This window comes from Serinus canaria, chromosome 11 (assembly GCF_022539315.1).
Source record: "Serinus canaria isolate serCan28SL12 chromosome 11, serCan2020, whole genome shotgun sequence".
Taxonomy (NCBI): Eukaryota; Metazoa; Chordata; class Aves; order Passeriformes; family Fringillidae; genus Serinus; species Serinus canaria.
In genome coordinates this window covers 13,270,944-13,289,317 of record NC_066325.1, presented here as the reverse complement: position 1 = coordinate 13,289,317, position 18,374 = coordinate 13,270,944, and the positions used below count along the sequence as shown (strand labels likewise).

Sequence of the window (18,374 nt, the reverse complement as noted above, 5' to 3'; positions counted from 1 at the left end):
TCCAAAGGTGCTGCACCATTTTCCTGCTTCCTTGTCTTGCTTCTTCACCCCTCTTCTCTGGTTCCAGTCATCTCAGTTGTGGTGGTCTTGTTCCATGGAGCATTTCAGTGCTTGGGTGGGAGGCCAGCATGGCCCACAGCTGGCCCAGGCACTAGTAGAGCCTCCACCATCAGCTGGATCCTCTTGCCCAGAACTACAAATGATCCTGGCTGGTTTCTCATCCCAGACCTTCCTCGTGGAATAAAAATCACACGCTGTTCTGTGCATTACATGCTCAGAGCACCAAACCCCAATCCTGCAATAAATCCCATGTGTAAGGGGGTTGTTAAGAGAGGAGGGAAGGGAATGACTTGCAAAGGCAAGCAACTGCCTGGCCATTTTCCATCCCCTGCTGCTTGCAATGCAGACCTTTCCAAAAGAGTCCCCGAGCACACATCTGCCTTTGCAACGCTCTAGAAAGCCTGCATCTTGCAGATAGTCTCTCCAGCTTGGCAGGAGATCTCTGTGAGTCATGTTGCAATTACACTGCTTATTAATATTTGAAAAAAACAGTGAAGAAAGGACCCGGTGGTGCATTTCCTCCATGTGACATAACTGGGAATGGCTCAAAAGTAATTTTAAGCTGATTTATTTAATCCTGGCTTCTATTTATTTAAATGTTTGGAGGTGGCTTTTTTTTTTTTTTGTAAGGAAATCCATAGACGAGTCAATCCATTAAACACCACCACTCAGCTGGCTGTCAACCAGATTTGCTGCTTTCTGCAGAGGAAATAGAAATTACTGAAATAGTAGGGAGGTTTTGAGGTAGACGTTTTTGGGAGTGATGAGGGCACTCTGAGCTAACTGACCTGCTATGTCAGTGCCTGTTAGAAAAGGGGATGTGGGGTGCTTGCTTAGCCAGTACAGTATTTGTGTGCACAGTCATATTGTCCCATGTCGCTTGCAGGCTGTGACCCCTCCCTCACAAAGCTCCTGGATAACAGCCTGGGCATCACCTGGTCAGCATGGGGGCCTATGTGAGCTAAACATCAGCTCTGATGAGGAAGCATCTCCCTCCTCTTTCCAGATAGGGCTGTGCACATTGTGTGGTGTAGCATGAGGTACACACACATCTTCAGAGGGTTTTTGTGCTTTGTCCTGTGATGCTGCCCTCCCCAAGGCAACCTGCTCAGCAGCAGTGTCAGTATCATCTTTATTCCCACCAAGGTTGAACATCCTTCTGTAGTGCCCAGAGTTTTCCTGGCCCCTGTACACAGTTTGAAGGCTACTTGTCATTCTGCTGATGTGCCCTGGAGCAGTTGTTTGTCTCCAGCTCATCACCAAAGGACAGTCTGGCTTCAGAGGGTCAGTGCTAGTCTGTGCATCAGACTGAAAGACTGTACTCAGGCACCTTATTTTTCAGGTCTTGTCTTGCTGAGCTGCTCTCAGTCTCTCTCTGCATTGCCATAAATAATCAAGCTCAAAGCAAAGGAAGACTCATGCTGGATGGAGCCAGATGCATGCCCCTTAAGTTCTCACCCGTTTTTGTCATTCAAGTATCATTCAAGTAGCAGAGGGTGTTGCACCACCTCCACTGTGCTGAACAGAGGCCAGTAACTCATGATGCATCTGCAGTGTCCTGAGTCATCTCTGCCATCTCTCCTATTCCCCTTCCTACCCAATTCTCCTAAGGAAATGGTCAAGAGACCTAGTTAAGATTCACAAAGGCAGCACAGAGAAGTTGGAGCAAAGCTGAAGCAGGCAGTTCCCTTTGATATGTAGACAAGTCAGGATCCAGGATTCCTCTCTGTCAGATGCTGTGCTGCTGCACTGCGTCGCCTCATGCTGCTTCCTGTGCTTTCCTGACAGGGAGATGCTCTGTCCTGCGTTTGAGACCTGGTTTTGAAGGCAATCTGTAAAAGCCCTGCTTAAAATTTGATGTGGTTGAAAACTTCCTCACAAGACATAACTGGATCCTGCTGGGAGTGGGTTTTTCTGCGCTGTATGCTCAGTTCATCTATTGGAGCCTTGCTGCCCTGGTTGAAAAACTGATGTTAGGAAAGAGGAAAAGTTAGGAAATGCTGTTTGGGAGCAGTGAGTGGCACCTTTCCACCTGCAGGCTAAAGGCACCACTGCTGATAGGCACTGCAGAAAAGAGGACATGTTCTTCAATTGCCTCCTTCTGCAAGTTCATGGTGCAAAGGCAGCTTGGGATGGTCTCTCAGTTCCCTGGATTCTGAATGGATCCAGGCACTGAGCTGAAGTGAGCACAACAGGAGCTGAGGCATCTATGAGAAAACTGTGAAGCAGTGACGCTACTCACTTTCTTTCTTTGCTTTGTTTTCCTTTTTCCGGCTCCTAAATGGAATGGTTTCTTTATGGCTGAACATGTTCCTGTTTGCTTATCTGCTCCCCTCAATCTTGTTGGGGGTTGAAAGTTGTGCTGGGACTTTTGTCTGAGTCATGCAGGAATGACGCATGAGGTGGAGCTGGTGTCTGATGTGAAGCAGGATAGACTCTGGCTTTCTCAACTCTGCTAGCATGAAAACCTGCCCAGTGGCTCAGCAAGGTTTTGAGTACAGAAGCACTTCCTTCAGAAGTCTCCTCAAGAGTTGGTGACCTTCTCTAGAGAGAGTGAACTAAACCTTGGCTGCTACTGACTGTGTAGGGCAGGTTTAGATGAGTTACTAGGAAGAAATTCTTCCATGTGAGGATGGTGAGACACTGGCATGGGTTGCCCAGAGAATCTGTGGCTGCCCCATCTGTTAAAGTGTTCAGGCTGGATGGGTCTCTGAGCAACTTTATCTAGCAGAAGTTGTCCCTGCCCATGTCAGGGGGATTGGAACCAGATGGTCTTTATAGGTCCCTTCTAAGCCAGACCATTATGTGATTCTGTGATGTACTTGAACCTCTACATGGCCCTCAAGCCAGCTTCCCACAAGAAGCTGAAACGTTCTACCCTTCTACCCTCTCTTGGGTTTCCAGTATTAAACTAGAAGAGAAGAAAACCCTGGGATGGTGGTATACTGATAGTCATCTCTTTCCTTTGCATGTCCTGCTGCAGTGTCTTGCTGTAGCACTGCAGGGTTTCAGAGCCAGGTCTCTGCCCTGCTCTGAGCTCTGCTGTCACACTGAATCCTGGCGAACTTCTGTCGCACCCGATCCCAGTACAATGACACTGAACGAAGGCTTGTGCCAAAGCAAGTAGCTGACTTAGTGTGGCTTGGTATGGAGCTTTGCTCTGTTGGGTTTAGAGCCATTGTCCTCCAGCTCCTGGCCTTTCATCTGCCACAGCTGAAATATTGTGACCTGATGGAAAGCAGAGGTGTAAGCTAAAGACTGCGAAGAAGAGAACTGCAATATATGTATGCTTGACTTTATTTAAACTTTTTTTGGTAGTAAAGCTTCTCTGGAGGGAGATTCAAAGCTATGAGGTGATGAAGCAAGGAGGCAACTTGTTTTCAAGAGAGACCCTGAGGGTGAGCTTGGGACTGAAATGGGGTATAAAGAAATGTGCATAATTCCAGTCAGATAGTGGAAAATGCAGTTAGTCTGGTTTGCCATAAGTGGAAGCAGCTTGTAAGCAGAAGTGGGGTGATGCTTTCTCAGTGGACTCAAGACCACCTGGTTTAACAATAATCTGTGCGCTGCATCCTGCAGAATAGGAAGTTTCTTTGTAGGGAATATGATCCATAGGGAGCTTCTTGGCTTAGCCCCAGTTTCAGACCACAATTTCCTAGCTTACATATACATATGTGTATGCAGTTTATGCGTACAGTGAGGAACTGGGTTAAACTGGAAATCTGGGCTTGAGGTGGTGCTTGTAGCATTCCTGGGTGAAATTATGGAGCAGACTAAAACCACAGAAAACAAATCTGCCATGGAGGACAGGCAATCTCTGTCAGAGAGGGTCTAGGGTGGGATGGAGATGTAGGATGCAAGATTTGGTGAGTCGGGCTTTGGGTGCCTGGTTCCCTCTGTGCAGAGGGAGGTGGTGGGTGAGAGACAGCAAATAAAAGCAAACCCTTTGCGTGTCATGAGCTCTGGCACTGTGGGTGTTGAGTTTAAAGGGTTTTCAGGCATCCAGCCTCCCAGAGCAAGGCCTGAAGGGTTACTCCAGGGCTTTTCTAGCCCCATTCCACCAGCTGGACCTGTGTTGCATCCTTCCCTGCTCTTCAATGCAGGAAGCAATAGCACTTGTGGCACTTGGACATGGTTTGGTTGTGAGCGTGGCAGTTGGATGCAGTGATCTTAGATTTTTTTTTCAACCTGAAGGATTCCATGACTCGATGATCCTTGTGGGTCTGTTCTGACTCAGCATATTCTGGGATTCTGTGATTCTATGAAATACCTCCTTGGCATCCTGTCCTGACTGGCATCAGGTGGCATGTTAAGCTCCCTATGCACTAATTAAACACATTTAAAGGGGTGCTCTGAGCTGTGACAGTGTTGGGCACTGCAGGCCTGGCCCTCACACCCCCAGTAGCAGAGACAGTTGGGGGATTTAAAAAAGCAGGAAGGGTGGGCAGGGAGTTTTCAGCTTCCAGCTTGTTTTGGGATGGCTGTAGCTCTATTACCAAGTGCCTTCCCCCACTGCCAGCTGTATTTGCTGGTGCTGTGAGCATATGTAAGCGTGACCTGGCAGGATTTGCCCTGAGGAGAAGAGGAGAAGCCCCCAGGCCTTCTGCCTTCCCTCTGCTCCCCATCCTCTCCTGGGAAGGCAAAAAAAGTAGATCTTGGCAAGATCAGAGGATAAAAGTTGCTGTGTCGGGGACCTAAAAAGAGGTTTGGTTAATTTGGTGTGGGAAGATTAATGATGGGCTTTCTTTTCTTTTTCTGTCTTTAAAGCTGGTGGAGGCAGGGCAGGGGGAACACAAGTTTGCTTTTCACACTGTGTGTGTCTGGGGCTCGGCCAGCCTTGCTCCTGGCCACTCCTGGCTCCAGGACTGCCTGCCCATGCTCACCTCCTTCCCTGGCTACAGATAAAAGCATTGGAAGAAGGAAAAATGTAAAACAAATGGGGCTGTATTTATGCTGTGGAGAAGGAGGAAGCAACCAGCAGCATCCTTGGCTTTTCCTTGTTCCCAGTGGCTCTCTCCACCACCTGTGTTGCCCATCCTGGAAATGCCATGGGGGTTTCCACAGCCTCCCAGATTTTTGGGCCTCTTTGAAGTGCTTTGCCGCCCTTAATGTTCTTGTTTTCTATCTTGGTAGTATCTTGCTTCAGCTGAATTCCCGTCTTCTCCTTGGCAAGAATAACCTGATCTGGAGTGCCCCATTTCATTGCCCAGGGAATATTAGATGTCCACTAGGACATCCAAGGCCATCCAGGAGCATCTCCCTGCTGCACACAGGCATTTTAATTTATTCCTTTTTTTCACAGCCTATCTGTAAATACCAGCAAGGACAATACCTTGAGGAGCCAGTCCATACCCTTGTCACTGCATGTGTCCCAGGAGCTGCTGCTGCAGCCTGCTCTGGTGTCATAGTAGTTGTCATGTGCTGTGGGATGCTGTCGCACTCCGAGGGGTCTGCAGCACATTTGGGGCTCCAGACATCCCCTCCCCTTCCTCTGCCATCCAGGCATCCCCTCCCCTTCCTCGGGCTGAGGCCAGCCCAGTGTTCTGACAAGAGGCAAGTGCTCCCCCCTTTCAGGAGCGCCGAGGCACTGCTTTGCACGCACAGGGAGGTGCATCCCATTGAGCACACACCATCCAGGGGCTGCTTCCCCCCATGCCACTGCCAGCAGAGCTGGTCTCGACTCCATTCAACCAGAACAAGCGGCAAATTAACCTGACCTAGATCTGGAGAAGCTGACAGTTGTGCGTGCCCTCAAAATCTGTGCTCTGGAAGCAATGCAGGGAGAAATCTTGCCTATTCGCTGAGAGGAGAAATACCTGCTTATTTATAACTGTCTGGAAACCTGCTTCTCATTCCCCGGCCACCCAGAGCTCGTCCTCTTCCATGCTGCTCTTCATCCCTTTGCTGGGAATGGCTTGAGACATTGGGCAGGTCTCCCCATCCATCATGACGCTGCTTCTCCTGCTCCTTCCTATTTACACTAACCAGGCACACATTTGCCCACAGCAGGGCACACTGTCCTATGTCTCATCACCACTGGGAAACCTTCCCAGAAATCCCCTCGGTTCAGGCAAACACCCCTGGGGGTTGATCCTCCAGGCTGGCTGTCAGGATCACACCTTTGCCTGGCAGCTGGGGTGGGCTCTGGCCCTCGTGCTCCAGCGCTGTCGGTCCGAGGGCCGCTGGGCTCCTGACGGATGGGACCAGCTCGCTCCTGGCGCAGCCAGCCGTTGCCATGGCAATGGCAGGATATTGCTTTCTTACAGCCTCCTGGCTCACACAAAACCAGCCGCCAGCTCCAGCTCTGCTCAGCACAGGGATGTGCAGTGCATACCAAGCACTCCTGCCTTTCCTCTGTCCCCAGCTGGGAACCCTCTCCAGAGCATGCGGGAAGAATCAGCGGGAGCTGGAGCTTCCTGCCTCTTTCCCACGGCTGGAAAACCCCAGGTCTTTGCTGCCTGCTCTTCCTCACAATGCTCATGTACCAATCCCTCCTGCTTGTTATTTCCTCTGTGTTTTTCAGTGGCAAAATTCAGCCTATGCTGCTTTTCCCACCTCCTGCCTGTAACCTACCACAGGGGGGATATTCCTTAACCTGGCCAAAGCTTGTGAGATCCATGCATACCTTCCAGTGATGCTGGTCACTGCTGCCCTGGCTACCCTGGCCAGAGCATCCTGAGCCCAAGCAGGATGTCAGAGATGGGGGCTCGTGACACAGCTCTGAGAGGCTGGATTAAGGATCTGACCTAAAGGCATGACTCTGAAAGCTTTGGGATACAGCAGGGTTGTTTCCTGCCTAGCCTGAGGGCTTGGTCATATTTCCTCAGGTTGTCAGAGCTGCTGGTGAAAACTAAGCTGAATGATGTGGCTGGGTGGGGGCACCAGGGCAGCAGTGAGTGCAGGAGGAAGGCAGTCATGAGTGGCCAGGTCATGCTGTACATCAGCCACACAGTGCCTCAGCTCCTGGTTGTGCGGGGTTTGGCAAAATGCACCACATGAATGAGAATCCCGGCTCTTGCCTGACTGCCAGCCCTCGTAGCCAAGCCCTGAGTCCCTTTGCCAGTTTCAGCCAACATGACTTGGAAACCTTTATGGGTGTTATTTCCCCAGTGTAAGAGCCTGAGAACCAAGCTGGTCCCTGTTCAAAAGCTGCAAGTTCAGCTGAGTCACATGATTAGCCACTAGAGAGCCTACATCAGGCTTCAGGAGCTCTGCTCAGGGACATCCTCCACTTGAAACAAAACACAGCCAGTCTGAGCCACAGATGCTTGAAATCCAGGCAGGGAGGGAGGACCAAGGTCTTCCCTCTGCCAGGGACCACAGAATTCTCTTCCTGGAAGAGGATGAAGGCTGGTGATGGCAGGGTCCTCCCACACTGACAGTGAGCTCCCAGCTTTGACAGCATCACAGAGGTGCTGTATTCTTCAGAGACAGCAGTACAAGTTGTCTTTTTTTTTTTTTTTCCTGCCTTTGGGAGCTGTGAGTTGAGACTTAATCATGTTTATAGGCCCAGGGTCTTCCCAAGCGTGCTGGAGCCTTGTGGTGTTTGTGGCAGGCTGCTTCCTCACCACTGCCTCTACACCATACACAGCCTAGACACCACACTGCATACTCTGAGGCTGCTGGGGGCTTGAAAATCAGCCTTAATTAAAAAAAAAAAAAAAAAAGCCCCAGAAATGCACTCAGCTTAAGATATATGTGCAAAAAAGAAACCAAGGAGCTCCTCTTTCTGATTTTCAGAGGTTGTATTTTCCAGCATGATAAAAGAAAAACAACCATAATTGGCTTTTTATTTTTCCAGGGGGAGGGGTTTTCTTTGTTATCTCCAAAACTAAAACTCCTAAATAACTGCAGCTCTTCAGAAAGATGCATTGTGAGAGCACAGGAAAAGCCTGGGATACTGTGCTGGTGGGCAGAGGGTGGTTGGGATGTGCTGTGCCAGATGCTGAGGAGTAAAGACGTGGCAGTTGACCCTTTTTGGCAGCCTTTTTGCTCTGCACAGCCCCGCTTCACTTAGAGCATCAGGGACGGCTCATGAAACATCTCAACCCAAGGACATTTGAATGAAGGGGGACCCAAAATAGCCTGAGACTTGAGAAGGGTTGGGGATGGAAAAAAAAACCCACCCAGTAATAGCTTCTCCAGAAGTGCTATATATAGATGGTGACTTCTGGAAAGAGAGCTATGAAATCTGCATGGCTGCTCTGGCTTGACATCCTGAGCTGAGCCTTCCCTGGGATGCTGCCTTGCAGAGGGGAGCTGGCTGGTATGTGCTCCCAGAACATCCCTGTGCTCTTGCTGGGATTGTCCCAAATCTGTTATGAGGTTATGAAGGGAACACAATTCCCAGACTTCTACAAAGTGGGACAAAGGGAAAGCAAGCACTATTCCTGGTTGTGTAAATTTGGTTTCATTTCATATGCTTCCTCAGGACTCTCAGAGCAGAAACTGGGGTTTTTTTCTCTTTTGTCTTTCCTTCCCCATCCCCTCTGCAAACATTTGAAATTTCCACTTGGAATTTTGTAGGTAGCCCTCTTTTACTATACTTTTCCCCATGTGCTGGGATTTGGTGTTTGCTTCTGACCTCACCCTTTCTGTATGTGGATTTGGAAAAGAAAGCTCACCCTGCACCATCCCTCTCTCCGCAGGTTATCCTGAAGGACCTGGAATTGCTGGCTGAGATCGCTTCTTCCCCAGCAGGACAGACAGAGGAGGGTCATGGTCCCTCCGATGGCTCCGATGTGCGACCTGGCCCAGTGGAGCTTCATGTCCCAGCCAGGGCTGGCCAGCTGAGCTCCTCCAGTGAGTGCCCCTGTGCCACAGCTCCGTGTCTCCCTGCTCCTGGGCTCTCTCCGTGTTCATGGCACCAGTCAGGTTTGCTCAGGCAAAAGGAGAAGCTTATTTTACAGTAATAAATCAATGTCTTCATCCCCACCTAGCATAGTTTGGGAATCGAGTCTGCCATGGCACAGACCAGGGCGCTGCTTTTATTTTTGCTGCTTTTTCCCCTGGTTTGTGTTTTGGGGATTTAGGGCTCGGTTTAGCAGCAGGATGCCCCAGAGGCCAGTGTGGAGAGATGTCGTTGTTGTCGTATTTTTTATAGGATCTTGGGCTCCAGTCTCTTTTCTCCTTGTGAAAGCCCTCAGAGCCCTAGAATCGGTGCAGGATGAGATGCTGGCTGCAATCCCAGATCTCCAAAACATCCATAGATCTGCAGAGGGATCCCTGTGCCAGGCTGCCCACATTGGCTATGAACTGTTATGTTGCTCTGAGTGTCTGGCAAAACCTCAGGAGAGAGATGGAAGAGGGACGATCCTATTTTCTGGGGACTTGAGAGATTAAAAAAAATATATATAACCTTTCATTAATTATCTTGCACATGGGGAAATTTTTTTCACCTTTCCTTGTCAGTGGTTCATGCTTTACAGTTGCTTGGCTTCTTCTTCTCCGCCTCTGCTGCTATTTAAGGGCCTCCCTGTTGTACTCCCCAGGCCAGGTCGTCCCAGCCAAAAGCACGTTTCATGTGAGCTTTGGATTGCAACCCGAGCACTGAGCCAAGGCTGCCTCTCCCTGTGCAGGATGCAGCCACAGGGCCTTGCAAAATCACCACCAGAGTAAGAGGCTTTGCTTTCCCATCCCCAGACTTTGTTTTCTCTGAACATCCTGGATCACTCACCCCTCCCTGGTCTTATAAATGTCTGCACTAGCAACCAGCTCAGGTCTGTGGCTGTTCAGGGTGGGGTTGTTTTTTTTTGTTTGTTTTTGGTTTTGGGTTTTTTTTGGGTTTTTTTTGGTGTTTTTTTTTTGTTTTTGTTTTGTTTTGTTTTGTTGGTTTTTTTCCCCCACGGATCTACCTGTTTCCTGCTGGCAGCTTTATCTCTGCAATGGAGAGGTGAGAGTTGCAGAGCTGGTGACCTCCCTGAGCTTTCTGCAAGTCTCATCCATCCTCCCACTGTCAGAAGTGAGACAGCCTGGGTGGAGCAGCTCCTGCAGTGCTGGCCAAGCAGCTGAGGAGCTGCAGTTCAGCTCGCACTGATGGTTGTCTGAGGTTTCCTTCCTTCTGGATGATCTAAAAATAGCAGGCTGGATGGCGTGGATCCTAACGACTGCCGCGGCCCCTGTTAGCTATCTGGAAGAGCAACTTGGTTTCACTTACTCAAGTGTAACCTTTAAAAAGAGTCTGGCTCTCCCCTCCTGGAGTAGATCTGCTGGAGCCAGAGCTCCCATTGCCCCAGGGTGGGACAGCTTGCCCCCACGCAGGTCCTAGTGGGCTCTGGCTTCCTCACCTATTTTCCTCTTCCCTATAATGCACCAGAAAATCGTTCCTTAAGAATTTATTTGGAGCTGAGCTTTGCAGGGTCATTGGCTTTTAACCAAAGGCAGATGTTTTTGGGGAGGGGAAAAAGGATCTGGTTCATTGGCCTTGGGCGTTTATCATGGCCCCAGTCCCGTCTGGCTTTGACCACCCAAGGCTGAGACCAGATGGGCTGCTGGGGAGTTCCCCCAGGGAGATTGAGGGTCAGAGCTGGGCCAGAACCTTCCTGGATTATGCCTGGAAAATCAGAGGCTCCTGAAAAATACTCCTTTTGCCAGAGGATTGCTTGAAGGGAGGACTTTTTGGAGCAGGACAGTGGCCAGTGGAAATCCCCCTGTCTGAGCATGGTCCCAGGTGATGAGAGCAAGTCAGCCAAAACTCTGCCATTCCCAGGCAAAAAATCATGAGGTGATGGCAACAGGGAGAGAGGGTGCCCCCCTTTCTGTAGTCACTTGTTTTGTACTGGGATATATGGGATGGTTCCCTAGGGTGCATTGGTTCAGACTGTGCTGTATTGGCAGTAGGATAGTTGCTGTTGCCCCATTACAGTGGGAGCTGCAGGGTCCCAGCACTTCTCTCCAGGGTTAAATCTCTCCATTCCCTTCATCCACTTCAGACTGAGTTGCCATTGAAGCCAGCAGTGGGAGGAGAGCTGCTGAGCTATCCCAGCCCAAATCCTCTCCTCTCCCAGAGGCCCTTCCAAATGTTCAGTTGGTTGCTTTGCAGGTAAACAAGCAAGGTCACCCTTTGAAATCCTTGAGCTCATGGCAGATTTCCTGCTGTGCTCTCTGTCCTGGTGCTCCAGGCTTTGCTAGCCAAGCACTAAGGGCAGGAGTGGAGGTGGAAGGGGCCAGTGCCCCCACGGTCTTCCCCGTGTTTCCTCTCTCTCCCTTTCTTCCCTCGGGATGTGTTTATGCAGTTGTTTCCCTGCCATTGAGTTTGGTTTCCTTCAGATGCTGGTTGATTAGTCAGGAAAGCCGTGTCCCACTTCCGCAGCCCGTTCCCAGCTCCAGTTTTTATTTAGCCACTTTGTTCTCTGGTTACGTAAGGTCAGCTGCCCTCGACGCCTTCTCCAAGCACAATGAACTGGGGCCAGCCCAGCTCAGCACTGCCGGGGAGACCCAGCATCTCCTCCTGACCTGCTCTAACTGCCCTGGGGGAGGGTGGCTGGTTTTGGCCTCCAGGAGTGTCACCTGGGTATCTTCTGCCCACTTTTCCAGGGATAAGGGCTACAGGGCTGTGCCCAAGAGCTTCCCCAGTTTTTGATTGTGCAAATGCCAGTCTGGTCAGTAAAAAGGGAATCCAGTGCCTGGTTTGCTTTGGGAGTGTGGGAGGGAGGTGGTTCTATGCCTTAACTCCATTCTGGTGAGACTCCATCTGGAAGACTACATCCAGATCTGAGGTCCTCAGCACAGGAAGGACATGGACCACAGCAATCCCAGATGGAGTCACAGAGATGATCAGAGCCTGGAGCGCCTCTGCTAAGGAGACATACTTGGAGTTGAGGTTGTTCAGCCTGGATAAGGTTCCAGGGAGACCTTTGAGCCTCTTCCAGTGCCTGAAAGAGCTCCATTAAAACTGGACAGGGACTTTGGACAAGGCATGGAGTGACAAGATAAGAGGGAATGGCTTCAACATGAAAGAGAATAATTTTAGATTAGGTATTGGAAGAAATTCTTCATTGTGAGTATGGCAAGGCACTGGAAGAGGTTGCACAGAGATGTGAAGTGCCATCCCTGGAAGTGTTCAAGGCCAGGTTGGATGGGGCTCTGAGCAACCTGGTCTAGTGGGAGGTGTCCCTGCCCATGGCAAGAGGGTTGGACTAAATGGCCTTTAAATGTCCCTCCCAAACCAAACCATACCATGATAGGTGGAAGCCCTCCAGCCTCGTCTACAGAGAGAAAAAAGCTCATTCCAAAAGGAGGCCAGACCAGCTGCTGTCTTGCACAGGGTAATTCTTGCACACATCTCTTCCTTCCTTTCTGCACAGCTTTGTAAGGTGAAGCAGTTACAACCCTTTGTTTCCTGTCCAACTTGGTCCAGTCTCTCCTGCTGGGCTTCCTGCCAGAGGTGGTGGGGACAATGCTGCACCCTCTGAGCACCTCACATTATAGGATGTTAACTGGGAGTCTGACTGCATATGTGGAGTCATTAATGTGCCTGAGGTCACTGGTTTCCACTGGCAGACCATGGATATCCCATAGAGTCAGTGGATTACTCTGGAGGAGACTGCTAGAAGTCCCTGAGAAATTTAGTTTGTTGAGTTCAGTCTTGCTCTGTCCAGAGTGGAGATATTCTGTGTTTGGGGTTTGCTTTTGACGTATCTTGGGGGGGATTTTATTCTCAGTGAGCCAAACCACTCCCTTTTGCTTCAATTGTGTCATCATAGGTCTACAGAGGTGGCAGCGTATGACAAGGTCCCCCCAGACAGTCCATAAAATGTTAGGGCATCCTCTGCAAACATCAGGTGAGAGTCTGTAGTGTGCAGGAGGTCCATGAAAGGTATAAAAGAGAAGGTGGCTTCTTGTCAGATGGCTCAGATTTGCTAAACTGCTATTTCCAGTGTTAGAGAAGGATAAAAGTGAAACCCTTCCTTACTCATCCTCCCCACAAAAGGCAATGAGGCAGATGACATCACACCACTAACCACTTGCTCTTGAAGGAGCCAGTGTCCAACAGTTTTTGTACAATCAAAAGTGTGACAGCAGGGACCAGAGGAGCCAAGCAAGCAGGAGAAAAGAGGGCTGTCCTGAGTGCTCCAAACTCAGCAATCTGGTTCCTGATGTTTGGTGTCTGGTGCATCTTTTTTCCTACTGGCATGAAGCTGTTCAGGAGTGTTGACTGTCAAAAATGTTCTTCTGCCTCTTGGGAAAGAGAGGAATTTAAAAGAAAGGATGATCTGGTTCTTTTCCTGGATGCAGTGTAATAGAGGAGCTGGGATGCCGTGGAAAGCCCCAGGAGAGACCATCCAGATGTAGTGTTAACTCGCCTGGCATGCCTCCAGGTATCCATCCCTCCTGAGATGGTCACAGCTTACAGCCAGCCAAAAAGCCTGGGGGTTCCCAAATAACAGCTGGGATTACTGATTTGTAGTGGTGGACAAAGGAGAAGTTGATGGTGTAGATAAATCATTCGTAGCCAAGCCTTCTTTGGAGTTACTTTGCTATGCTGCCTCAGTTTCCCAAAGATGTGAGGTGAGGAATTTGTAGGGTGAGGTGAGGAATGAGGTGAAAAACAAACTAGCAGAGTGAATATTGGTGTGAAAACAGCCCAGTAAACCCCACTGCTGCTCATTCCTTCAGGCTGCATTCTGTATACTTCACCTTTCCATGCAGGAGCCTCAACCCACTCTAAGCTCACCATGAAGCTTATCCATTCCTGTTTTGCATCTCTGCTGGGTACTTTGTGTTCCTGAGCAATGTCTGAGCTATACCCTGGCTGCATTTTTGCTTATTGATTTACCTTAGCAAAGAAAAATGGGGCAGTAGTGAACTGCTACCCTTACTAGGAAAACCATCAGGATTATCATTGCCTGCTGCCTTCCTCCAAGGCAGCCATGAGCACAGATCCTGCTAAAGGTAGGGAGAGCAAGGAGCAGCAAAAGCCTCATTTGGCATCAGAATATGTACCCCAACTCATCTGGGACCCCCTTTCTGTCGAGATGTCGAAGTCTCAGGAATTACAAACCCATGGCTCTTTAGCCAGGTGGGTAGGGGAGAAACATCCATGTGTGTCCAGGCAAAACCAGGCTGAGCACAGCCCCTGGCTGTGCAATGTAGAATTTTGGTGGGTTTATTTCGTCAGCAGCATCCTGTGCTCTGGAAAGGCGAGAGTGGAGGTTTTCCAGAGCCCAGCTGAGCTGCCGACATGTTCACATCTGTTTCCAGCTACGCCCTGCGCCGGCTTTCTGGAGGAGGAGGGGAGGATTTGCCTTTTTTACGTCTCTATTTTTATCTTGCTCTGTGAGGCTTCACCACTCCGTGTTTGCAAAAGCTAAAATTCAAAACATCCTGGGGAAGGCTGCCGGGGGGAGACGCTGTGCAGATTTCCCACATCGCTTGCCCGGGGTTTCGCCAAGCACCATCTGGCAGTGCCGACTCCCACGCCGCTGGCGCTCGGGCCGGTTCAGGGCTCATGGACCAGCTCCGGCTGCCGCCGGGTTTATCCCTGTTGCTCCCAGAAGAGCCGAGGGAGATCATTCTCTGGGCTGAGCTGGAAACATGATGCCTTGGGGAAGGCACTCGGGTGGGAAGGATGCTTGGCCTCGCCAACTCTTAGCTTACCCTCCCTATATCCGAGCTGAAATTGCTTCAATTAGAGATTGCGGTAAATCATTTTAGCTGAACCACCGCAAATACCCTTGTGGATACTCTTTAACCAGCTTACCCAGCTTTAGCTCGCTTCAGAAAGGAATCAATTCTGCTCCAATCTTATTTCAATTTGGTTTCAATGGAGTTAAGCAAGTCCACACTGGTTTTAATTAAGACTAGTTTGAAACCAATTATAGTAAATTAATAGAAGTTATGTTTTATGCCAGGGTGAAGTTCAGAACTTTGTGGCTGAGTTAGGAAAATCTGAGTTCGTGTTGGAGTCTGCCATGCTCGCCCGGAGCAATGTGGGGACACTTTGGATACTATAGGTCTCGACACAGCTCAGCCCATCAAGCAGCCAGACAGCCTGAATGTTCCAGGGTGATGTACAATATATATTTATAAGGGCCTTAATATAGATCCCTAATTGCCTGTCTCGGTTGATTTATAGTGTGGCCACGCAGGCGATGGGAACAGCCTGAGCCGCTGGTGAGCGCTCAGGGATGCGCTGGGGGTTTGCAGACATTCGCTGTGCTCCGCTCGAGCTGGCACTCATGGCTGGGGGAACAGATGTTGGTATTGACTTAGATGACCAGGAAGCCTGCTTGTGTCCCTGGCTCTACCCCAGTCTGTGAAGGGAATCTGGGGAAAGGATTTGTTAGCCTGGCATGCTGGGCTGCAGAAGGTTGCTGTAGCCCTTGGTAGGACAAGGGATAATAGTGTAAAACTGACAGAATATGTTTAGCTTAGATATTAGAAAGAAATTCTTTATTGTGAGGGTGATTGGCGCAGGTTACCAAGAGAAGGTGTGGCTGCCTCATCCCTGTAAGTGTTCAAGGCCAGATTGGATGAAGCTCTGATCAACCTGGTCTAGTGGAAGGCGTCCCTGCCCATTGCAGGGGGATTGGAACTAAATGAGCTTTAAGGTTCCTTCTGTGATTCAGTTATAAGGACCTAGGCTGATGTGAACTCACTGTGGCCATATAGCTGCAATTCCTGCATGCCTTTTGTCATGTTTCACTGTGCTGATGTTCCTCTGAGCCCAAAATTCCCATTTGTTCCTATGCTAGTGGATGTCTGGACTGAGTTTCATCATTGCTCTGAGCATGGATCTTTCTTCTTCCAGCTCCCTCCTCCACGCCAGATTAAAAAAAAAAAAAAAAAGCAGCAGAACTGTGACGTGCCACCAGCCCCAGCTACGTTAACAGCAGATCTGGCAGGTTACGGATCTGCGAAGTCTTGCTTCAGGGAAAGGGGGAGAGGTGCAAGCTTCAATTAATTATGCCACAGTTTTCTTAACACTTCTTCCTGCTTGTCTCTCGTGCTTCAGAGAAAACACTTGACAAGCTGCTCCTACAGTTCTGTCAGGCTGGGAATGCCACTGTGCTGAGCTGTAACCCGCAGGGCAGTGAGCTGAGCTCTGGGCTACGCCAGGAAGGGTTACACCATGGCACACAAGGTGCCAGCCACTTTCCTAGACATCCTGTAAACAGAGCAAATGGGAAGTTTGGAAGGAGGATTGGGAGGCTTTGGAAAAGAGCTGCTCTGCCTGCTTGGAAGAAGTATTGTCTGTTTAAGCTCCATATGAGGTTTGGTTGAGCCTTTTACAGCCTGGCAGACTCTGACACCCTGGTTTCTCACTCCCAGCATTAGAGAGCACTGGCAAGGTTGCTCTGGCATGGTGTGCTACAGTGGAAACCTTTAGGAATATGCAGGCATAGCTGCTGTGCACCAGGTGGGCAAAGAATAGAGAAATAATCCCTCTGGAGTTCAGTCTCAGTGCTCCCAGAGGCAAAAGATAAAAAGGCTCCCCAGAGTGGGCAGAACCAAATGCTTTCTTTTAGGTAAAACAGAGCACAGACTTGTTTTCATCATCCCTGCATCCCAGTCCTTCCTTTCTTCCAGGCTAGGCAGAAGGGTCCAAGGTTCAGGAACCAGTCGATGAAAGACAACAGCAGTACTGAAGGTCCTGCAGATCAGCTGGGATCTGATCCCCAAGGCAGTTCTGACATTCAGATACTCAGCTGTTCCAGCAGGTCGTTCCCAGTCTCCAGGTGAAGATGCAGGAGATGCTGCACTGCTTCAGAGCACATATGTAAAGGTGCTTGTGCCTGGTCTGTCTTGCAGCCACACAGTTCCATACAGCTTTATCCTCTGCACAGCAGAAGTGCTGGTCCTGTCAGGGACAAGAAAAATTGCTGCCTCCTCCTGTTTTTCCTTTGGGATGGGTTTTAGGATATGTAATGTTTGGCTGGAAGGCATGCAAGATGACAATGAGCAGAAAGTTGGCTTTGCTTTGTGGAGGAAACACGGTGCCATTGATGCTGCTCTGGGGCTGAGAGACTATTTTTGTGGTCTTGAGAAGAGAGAAACTCCCAAGATGAGACCTTCCCCCAGACAAGCTACAGCACTGGAACATTGTTAGCTGATGGGAATGAAGGTGGGATGTCCTACCTGCTGCTAGCTTGTGTTCCAGCGCAGCCAGGTTTGGGTGTCTCGAAGTTGCTGAGAAAATGGGCAAAATTACCACTGCAGCTTGGAAAGACAGTTTCTGCCTGCTCTTCACCTGCCTTCCCCGGCTCTGCTGGGAGGTTTCAGGCTGAGCTGCAGGCAGACACAGTGGGAAGGCACATCTGCCCCATGTCACCTCCACACTGTGTCTCTGCTCCCTTTAGAGCAGTGCTGAGCAGCTGCAGTGACGACATGTGGGGCATGGCTGCATTTTCACACCGGGTACTCCCTGCCTTCGAACAAACACACCTTTGTTTTGGATCACATTGGCTTGGCTGGATCCCTTTTTTTTTTTTCCTTTGCCCAGATCATCTTCCCTGCAGCTGAGAGGAAACATGATGCGATGGTGAACACTTGTGCTCGGGGAGCTGCCTGCTTCAAAGCCTGGTTTGGGGTTACAGATATACCAAGGGGTGGGTGAACACACAGCTCCAGCAGGAAGAGGACACCGGGTTCTGGTCAGGATGACCTTGTATTTCATTTTCCTTTTTTTTTGGCTCTGTATGTTCTGTTAGATGTTAAATCCAAACCTGGGGAAGCTGCCCTGCATGTATCTCTTGTGTATCATTGGGAGAGGCAGGATAGAAAACAGACCAGCAGCTTTTCCATCAGCTTTCCTGGGCTTTGGCAGCTTAATTACATCTTTAATTGGCTGCTCCGTGCTCCGCTGAGTGTCCATAGAAGCAGGCGACATCCATAAATCAAACTGCTCAGGTTTCCTTTGGTTATCTGATGGAAACAGTGTGTGGAGAGTAGCTTTGGGGTGCTCATGTGTGCTGGCTTCCCTCCTTACCACAGTTAGGCATGGCCTTTCTGAAGGAGAAATTAAGGAAGAGAGCTCCCCTTTTTGCAAAGTCGCCTTTGAAATGCTCTCTCCAAACATTTGCTTTGAGCGCTGTCTTGCTAAATAAACCATCTCCCCTGGGGTTTCACTGTGGGAAAAGCAATCTTTACCTGCCAGCTCCCTGCTCTTTTGTTTGGAAGGGATATTTCCCTGAGCTGACAGCTGCCCCTTTCCCTGCCAAGAGTCTCAGACCAGGACAATCCCTAAGCCTGGAGCTCTGCTGTGGTTGGACCAGTACTTTAAGGTAGCCCTGGGGCATATTGTATATGACACTTGTACCAAGCGGCTCCTGCTCAGGGAAAATCACATCACCACATGTAAACCAGTGTCTGTG

At 49.8% G+C, this 18,374-nt stretch overlaps 1 protein-coding gene across 1 annotated transcript in view; it reads left to right on the top strand.

Annotated features, from left to right (window-relative positions):
• The window catches only part of VAC14 (VAC14 component of PIKFYVE complex), a 59,177-nt gene that overhangs the window by 19,320 nt on the left and 21,483 nt on the right, over window positions 1-18,374 (top strand). The window contains exon 13 of the mRNA XM_009090682.4: window positions 8,709-8,862. Coding sequence (XP_009088930.1) covers window positions 8,709-8,862 — 154 coding nt within the window. The remainder of the gene's footprint in view (window positions 1-8,708; window positions 8,863-18,374) is intronic.